This window comes from Cebus imitator, unplaced genomic scaffold, assembly GCF_001604975.1.
Source record: "Cebus imitator isolate Cc_AM_T3 unplaced genomic scaffold, Cebus_imitator-1.0 Scaffold117, whole genome shotgun sequence".
Taxonomy (NCBI): domain Eukaryota; kingdom Metazoa; phylum Chordata; class Mammalia; order Primates; family Cebidae; genus Cebus; species Cebus imitator.
Window position 1 is genome coordinate 9,547,349 of NW_016107432.1, and position 8,722 is coordinate 9,556,070.

General features: G+C 37.9%; 1 protein-coding gene across 2 annotated transcripts in view; it reads left to right on the plus strand.

Annotated features, from left to right (window-relative positions):
• AP1G1 (adaptor related protein complex 1 subunit gamma 1) overlaps nucleotides 1-8,722 on the plus strand; it is a 79,543-nt gene that overhangs the window by 54,334 nt on the left and 16,487 nt on the right. For both annotated transcript variants that reach the window (XM_017539170.2, XM_017539171.2), the window contains 7 exons: nucleotides 388-442; nucleotides 3,432-3,554; nucleotides 3,788-3,877; nucleotides 5,047-5,174; nucleotides 7,158-7,262; nucleotides 7,941-8,082; nucleotides 8,280-8,406. In XM_017539170.2, coding sequence (XP_017394659.1) covers nucleotides 388-442; nucleotides 3,432-3,554; nucleotides 3,788-3,877; nucleotides 5,047-5,174; nucleotides 7,158-7,262; nucleotides 7,941-8,082; nucleotides 8,280-8,406 — 770 coding nt within the window. The remainder of the gene's footprint in view (nucleotides 1-387; nucleotides 443-3,431; nucleotides 3,555-3,787; nucleotides 3,878-5,046; nucleotides 5,175-7,157; nucleotides 7,263-7,940; nucleotides 8,083-8,279; nucleotides 8,407-8,722) is intronic.

The following is an 8,722-nucleotide window of genomic DNA, read 5'->3' on the forward strand; positions in this document are numbered from 1 at the left end:
CTCCCCCTTCTCCCCCTCACTCTCCCCCTTCTCCCTTCTCTCCCCTCCCCTTTTCCTTTTTCCTTTCCTTTCCTTTTTTTCTTCTTTTGCTGGTTCACTGTAGCCTCAACCTTCCAGGTTCAGGCAATCCTCACACCTCAGCCTCCCAGAGTAGCTGGACTCTTGGTGCCCACCATCACACCCAGCTAATTTTTGCATTTTTTGTAGAGACGGAGTTTCACCATGTTGCCCAGGCTGGTCTTGAACTCCTGAACTTAAACGATCTCCCACCTTGGCCTCCCAAAATGCTGGAGGTGTGAGTTACCCTGCCCGGCCAGGATTTTCCACAGTCACTGACTATAGTGTATTTTACTGGTTCCAATTGTCCCTTTCCATTGCTTTTTTCAGGTATGCACCTTCCAAACGGTGGCATATAGACACAATTATGCGTGTTTTGACAACGGTAAGTAGCTTTTTTCAGGCATCATATACAAAGTGCTGGGATATATTGATAAATGGGGCATACACATCCTTTGTTATAGTGAGGTTTACGTTCTAGTCAGGAGGTAAGAAATTTGCAAGTAAATAGGTAACATAATTTCAGTTAGGAATAAATGCCATGAAGAAAAAGCAAAAGCAGCATGGAAGGAATATAATGATGGCAGGTTAGGGCCAAGTATTTTAGATTAGAGTAGTCAGGAAGGTCTCTCAGAGGAGATAATGTTTGAGTAGAGACCTTAGAGACATGAGGTGCCAGCCATGCAGCGATTTTGAGGAATAGTGTATCATATGGAGGGAACAGTAAGTGCAAAGACCTGAGGCAAGAACAAGCATGGCTTGCTTGGAGAGCAACAGGAAGGCAAGTGAAGCCCTATAGTGAGAGAGGCAGAGAATGGTAGGATGGATGTCAGAGACATAAGCTGGGGCCAGACAGTGTAGGCCTCATGGGAGTTTGCATTTTATTTTAGTTTTTAAATTTTTTAAATTTTTTTGTTTTTTTGGGAGTTTGCATTTTATTTAGAATATGTTAGGAATCTATTGCAGGCTTTTGAATGGGTAAAGTTATTCAGGATTTGAGATCCTGTTTTGGACAGGATCCTTTCTTTGGCATTCTTGCAGTAATTCAGGGTTTCTGTGTTTATTATTCAATTAGTAGACAAGGAAGGATTAGGTATTTAAGAGTAAAAATGAAAATGCAATGACATGTAACGAAAACAACCGTTTCCATCTAATTATGTCACTAGAAGTAGATACTGTAAAGGAAAAGTCACAAATTTAACCACATTAAAATTGAAAACTTGAATAACAAAAAGGGGAACGGTACAGATTTAAAAGGCAAATTAACAAATAGGGGAAAACATTGTTAACATAGGACAGCATATTATTTTAAATCTATGACTAATTTACAATAAATAGGAAATACTAATGGAATAATTGGTATTTGAACAGGCAATTCATGAAGAAAGAAGTGGCTCATTAACATTTGAAATAAAAATTTTATTAGTAAAGAAAGTAAAAGTGAGGTATCATTTTTCACATTTCATATTTTTAAATCTAATTCCCAGTGTTAGAAAATAGAGAAACAGGCAGTACTCTTCACTTTATGGGAGTATAGGATGATGCCATCTTGTTACTATGCAATTTGGTAGCATGTAGTAAAAATCCTAAATTGTACCCTCTGATTCATTAATTCAATTTTTAAGACTTTAGCCTGAAAAAATAATAGGACGAATAAACAAAAATGTAAAAGTATTCAATCCTAATCTTGTTTATATTAGGAGAAGACCGGCAATAACTAGTAGTCTCCAAGAGGGGATTAAGTAAATTATTAAACATCTGTAGGGAGGGAATGATACCATTGAAATTATGACTTAAATGTATATGTTGACATCTATAAATTATGACTTATATGTGTATGTATTTGTTGCTGTGGAATTTTCTCTGGGGCATACTTGTTTTTTAGTTACAATGAATTAACTTGGTTAAAAGTTAATAAATTTGATTAATCATAAAAGTTATAATCTAACAAAATGTAGCCTTTTATGTTCTGAGTTACACTGATACTTGCTGAACCAGCCTTACATACCTGGAATACATGGTCAGGGTGTTATTATTCTTTTTATATATTGTTGGATTTGATTTGGTAATATTTTGTTGAGTATTTTTATGTCTACATTTATGAGAGAGATTGGCCTGTAGTTTTGTAATGTTGTTTGTGACCTGTGTGTTATTTAGAAGTATGTTCTTTTAATCTCCACATAGTTTTGGATTTTTTTACAGCTGTGTTTGTGTTACAAATTTCTAGTTTAATTCTTTGTGCTCTAAGAACATACTTTTTATGATTTATGTTCTTTGAAATTTGTTAAGATATTTTTTGTGACCCAGAATGTGGTCTTTCTTGGTTCATTGTAAGTTTGAGAAAAATGTGTATTCTGCTTTTGAATGAAGTAGTCTTGTACATGTCCATTAGATCACACTGATGCTTTCTTTTATTTAAAGCACTCTGCTTTAGGGTAGGATGTAAATAAGCTATACCACAAATTATCTGCTTTTTAGCTTCTCACCTTTCCTTTTGACCATTTTCTTGAAATTCTTCCTCTGTCTTTGTGTTTCTTAATAGCACAGTGAGCCTCCTAATCACCTTTTTTTTTTTTTTTTTTTTTCTAAAATACACACGGTTAGGTCTGGTCTCAGTCTTGTAAATTAAATCTTTTATCCTGTTCAGGAATGGGAGATTGACCAAGGTTGGCTGATAAAATTTTAAATCTTTACATCATTACTATTATTGGTAGTGATGGAGTCTTGACATGTGGCCCAGGCTGATGACAAACTCCTGGCCTTAAGCAGTTCTCTTGCTTTGGCCTCCCAAAGTGCTAGGGTTAGAGATGTGAGGCACTGTGCTCAGCCTTACTTTTAATTTGGACAAAGAAAAAATTTTTAAAAACAAAATTAAATTTAAAAGTTTAATATATTTAAGTAAGCTTTTGAAATTTGAGCTGTTATGAACCTGGGAATTGGAACCAAATTTATCTTTGAGGGTGTTTTGCAGTATTCTTCTTTTAAAAACAACAATTATGACTGGGCCCCATGGCTAATGCCTATAATCCCAGCACTTTGTGAGGCTGAGGCAGGTGGATCACCCGAGGTCAGGAGTTCAAGATCAGCCTGGCCAACATTGTGAAACCCCTTCTCTACTAAAAATACAAAAATTGCCTGGGCGTGGGGATGTCCCCCTGTAGTTCCAGCTACTTGGGAGGCTGAGGCATGAGGATCACTTGAACCTGGGAGGTGGAGGTTACAGTTGCAGTGAGCCAAGATTGCGCAACTGTATTCTAGCCTGGGTGACAGAGTGATACTCTGTCTCGAAAAAAAAAAAAATCTCAGTAATAATAGCTAACACTTGTTATCATTGCTGTGTGTTTCTCGGGGTAATTGTCTGCATTTCCTTTTAGGCAGGAAGTTATGTTCGTGATGATGCAGTCCCCAATTTAATTCAGTTAATAACTAATAGTGTGGAGATGCATGCCTATACTGTCCAGCGCCTGTACAAAGCAATTCTTGGTGATTATTCTCAAGTAAGTACTTCATTCAGCTTTCTGTTTCAGGGGTTAATTTTACCCCCAATTTTTCTGGTATGTCTTTCTTCTTTTTTTTTTTTCCTCCTTTTCCCTCCCCTTTGGTATGTCTTTATTTTTGACACTCTAGATATGTACAGTTTTGATCTTTATTTTGAGATGACCTATGATTTACGTTAAATGTCTCTGGAAAAATTGAAGTCCTTGACAAATGTTAACTTTTCTTTTGACAGCAACCTTTGGTACAAGTGGCTGCGTGGTGTATAGGTGAATATGGTGATCTTCTTGTATCTGGCCAGTGTGAAGAGGAAGAGCCTATTCAGGTACACCTTGTCACTCTTGGTTAAGTGGGAGAAAACAGTGGTTTTGGTTGTAGTTGAGTAGTGTTTAATGGGGAGTTGAGGTTGATTCTTGAAAACTTTTTAGGCCAGGTGTGGTGGCTCATGCCTGTAATCCTAGCACTTTGGGAGGCTGAGATGGGAGTGTTGCTTGAGCCCAGGAGTTTGAGACCATCCTGGGCAACATGGTAAAACTCTGTCTCTACAAAAAACACAAACATTAGCCGATTATGTTGGCATCTGCTTGTAGTCCCAGCTACTCAGGAGTGAGATCCTGTCTCTAAAAAAAATACTTAGCTTTTTAAAGAAGCAAAGTAGAATTATATTGGAAAACCTGCCATTTTTCAAGATGGAACTTATTGAACCATTGTGAGTTGTTTTTTTTCTCTCTTTCTTTCTTTTCTTTCCTTTTTTTTTTTTTTTTTGAGACAGAGTCTCACTGTGACACCCAAACCGGAGTGCAGTGGCAAGATCACAACTCACTGCAGCCTCGATCTCCTGGGCTCAAGCGATCTTCCCACCTCAGCTCCTGAGTAGCAGGGACTGTAGGCATGCACCACCATGCCTAATTTATTCTACTTTTTTGTAGAGACAGAGAGTTTCACCATATTTCCCCAGCTGGTCTTGAACCCCTGGAATCAAGCGATCTGTGTCTCTTGGCCTCTCAAAGTGTTGGGATTATTAACAGGCATGAGCTACTGCATGCCGGCCCCACTGTGAGATTTTAAAACCACTGTAGGCCCTACTTCCTGTCCTATTGGACTGAATTATTTCTCTTACCTTCTGGCTGATAAGAAGAAATGAGAAACGTATCCATGTTCTTATTTGTACATTAAAGGACTGTCTTTAAAAGGGAAAGTTGTGGCAACAACACTTGAACTCTGTGTTTTTCTTTTCTTCTTCTGTTTCTGTCACTTGAAGCTGTAATATTGCCTCTCAGTGCCAGTGGTCATTTTTCTCTTTTTACCTCCCTCCCACCTTTTCTGGTTGATAGAACAGCTTGGACAGTTACCCTCGCAAAACACAGGGTGGGTTAGAGGCTTTTGTAATGGTAGGAGTGGCTTTCTGGCCACATCCCCTGACCTGATAACTGATTTAGATGCATAATCATGCTATTCATTCTTCATGGTCTTCTTTTTCCTGCTTCTCCTCAGGTAACAGAGGATGAAGTGTTGGATATTTTAGAAAGTGTCCTAATCTCTAATATGTCCACCTCTGTGACACGAGGTTATGCCCTCACTGCCATTATGAAGCTTTCTACTCGATTCACTTGTACTGTAAAGTGAGTATTAAAGAAATATAGGGTGAACAGGTTGTTTTGTAATTTTAAAAAACTTGTTATGGAAAATATCAAGCATAGACAAGAGTAGAGAAAATAATAACACGGATTTGCATTTACTTATTTCCCTACAATCACAGTGATCAATTCATGGTTAATCTTTATTCATCTGCACTTTGTTTCTTTTCATTCTTTTATTTTTTTTTTGAGACAGAGTCATGCTCTGTCACCCAAGCTGGAGTGCAGTGGCACGATCTCGGCTCATTGCAACCTCCACCTCCTGGGTTCAAGCAATTCTCTGCCTCAGCCTCCCGAGTTGCTGGGATTACAGGTGACTGTACCCACTCCTGACTAATTTTTGTATTGTTAGTAGAGACAGGGTTTCACCATGTTGGCTAGGCTAGTCTTGAATTCCTGACTTTGTGATCCACCTGCCTCGGCCTCCCAAAGCGCTGGGATTACAGGCATGAGCCACTGTGCCTGGCCCCTTCCTCTCATTCTTTTACTCCTCTGTGGATTATTTTGAAGCAAAAAGTTTTGGGGTTTTGTTTGTTTGTTTGTTGAGACAGGGTCTTGCTCTCTTACCCAGGATGGAGTGTAGTGGTGCCGTCATAGCCTACTGCAACCTTGAACTCCTGGGCTTAAGGGATCTCCCTGTCTCAGCCTCCAAATAGCTGGGACTGCAAGTGCACGCCACTGTGCTTGGCTAATTTTAAAATTTGTTTTTTATAGAGAAAGCTTTTTGTTTGTTGCCCAGGCTAGTCTTGAACTCCTGGGCTCAAGCTATCCTCCTGCTCTGGCCTCCCAAAGTATAGGGATTCTAGATGTGAGCCACTGCACCTGTCCTAAAAGTTATCTTTTTAGAATGAGATTTCTAATACTTTTTTTTTTTTTAAGTTGAGAATCTAGTTTCCCACACAAAGGTTTTGGTTTATTTGTATTTTATATTTTATTTTATTTTGTTTTGTTTTATGACAGAGTCTTGCTCTGTTGTGCAGGCTGGAGTTTAGTGGCTGCTCACTGCAACTTCTGCCTCCCAGGTTCAAGCAATTTTCCTGCCTCAGCTTCCACAGTGTTTGGGATTATAGGCTCTTTCCACCACACCTGGCTAATTTTTGTATTTTTTAGTAGAAATGGTGTTTCACCATGTTGGCTAGAGTGGTCTCAGACTCCTTATCACATGATCCAGCTAAAGTTTTGGTTTAATATATTTTGAATGTCTTAATAGGAATAAAATCATGAATGTTTTGGTGATTAAATCTTTTAATTCTCCTCCTTTTTTTTTTTTTTTTTTTAAGACAGGGTTTCACCATGTTGGCCAGGCTGGTCTTGAACTCCTGACCTCAGGTGATCGCCTGCCTCAGCCTCACAAAGTACTGAGATTACAGGCGTGAGCCACCACGCCCGGCCAATTCTCCTCTTTTCTATTTTGAATGAGTAGATTCTTGGGTTAGTTTCCCACCCAAGCATATTTAAGGCAAACTTAATTTTCATAGTTTTTCTGCTTCACTTTTAAATGTGAAGTCTTAGAAAAAATGATATTGAATTACTTTTAAAATTGTGACTGGAAGAATTTGGGGTCAACATTTTGATGCTATGACCTTTTTATAGGAGATTAAAAATTATTTTAAAATAAGAGAGTGAACAATACAAATTTCTTCTGTGGCAAAGTAATAGTTGGTACTTTTCTCTAGCAAATTTTAGTAGTGGCATATATATGTATTTTTTCTGCACCATCATTGCTGCAAAATGGGAGTGGCATATTTAACAGACAAAAATGTAGAGTTACAATAAGAATAGTATCATGTGAAATGTCAGATAAATGGATGAAGATAAAGTATTTTGTTTTTGGAAAATTATATGAATTAGAAAAAAATGAGTATTTCAGTATTTTAAGCAGAAAACTCTGGCTTTTTAAACATTCTCTCTATTTATTTGTAAATTTTCTTTTGGGTATTTGATATTGTTTGTCATTTCATCTTATAGCCGAATTAAGAAAGTGGTTTCTATCTATGGAAGCAGCATTGATGTGGAACTCCAGCAGAGGGCAGTAGAATATAATGCACTTTTCAAGAAATACGACCACATGAGGTGAGCGAAAGAAACTAAGCAATGTGTCTATCTCTTAGCATCCTGAATAAATTGTTATGGTAATTCATAAAGAAAATTCATTCCTTGAGCTTTGTTAATTGGTCTTCATATCCCTATTTAGTTCTAATTGCTTGGCTGCTTCTGTTTTGTCCATCTACTATTCTGTCTAGTCTCTAAAGAAATAAATTGACTCTCTTCTTTCATTCTGCCTCCAACTCTTACCACTTTTTTTGGTATGGAAAGTTTGCTTTCTTTTCTATTTTATTTAGTTAAGAAGTAGGAATTGTATTTTTTTCAAGATGAATAATTTCATTCAGATTCCATTATTGTTACATTTTGGTGTTTGTCCTCTTTTTTTCCTTCTATTAGGTAGTATCTTTTTGACTGTTAGTACCTTTGGGTTTACCTTTCTTTCATCTCAGTCTCTCTGCCAGTGAAATATATGCTTTGGGATTTAGGTGGGACAATTGGTTTATTCAAGATTTTTTTTGTCTGCCCTTAATCCAGCCAGGAATTTAGGTCATGTATTCTTATAATCTACCTTCTATTTTAGTGTATGTGTTGGTTGGGGAGGGGAGATGGATCTCCATGTTTGGGCTCAACATAGTTAATGATGATTATTTTGGGTAGGGAATCTAGGTTAACTGCCTAGAATTTAACCACTTCAGATTCTTCTAGGTCTGCTCTGCTTGAGAGAATGCCTGTCATGGAAAAAGTGACCACAAACGGCCCTACTGAGATTGTGCAGACAAATGGAGAGACAGAACCAGCTCCACTGGAGACCAAACCACCACCCTCTGGGCCACAGCCCACCAGCCAGGTAGCCAGCCTTTCACTTGCTCATCTGGGGCATCTTATGATTTTACAGTCCCTTACAGCTTGTCTCTTAGCTGAGTCCCTTTAATGTTCTTGGATTGGTTGATGATTTCCTTCCTTATTTTTACATATTGAAAGAGCTTTGCATTAGGTGTAAACTAGACAAATAATGATGAATTGAGCTGTTGTTACCTTGTTTAGGCCAATGATTTATTGGATTTGTTGGGAGGAAATGACATAACACCTGTTATTCCAACTGCACCTACAAGCAAACCATCTTCTGCTGGTGGAGAACTTCTTGATTTGCTGGGAGACATCAACCTTACAGGTGAGGCCAGTCTGGAGCTATTTAATGTCTGGGAAAACATAGGAGGCCTTGGGGCAAAACTAAACTGAATCCAGACTTCTCAGCATGTGAATCGTTTGAAGACAGGAGAGGCTACATGAGAAGCAAGAATCAAGTCTTCACAATATCTGGATTATAAGCTGTCATGCTAATGCTCTAAAGATAATTTATAGGGATTTCTTAAAGGCTAACTTTTAATTTTGGGTGAATAAATTATTCACAGTGTTTTAAGATAGAAACTACTTACCCTTTCAGGCTCAGTGTCCCAAGGTATGACTTCTTGGTTCCTTTCCACTCA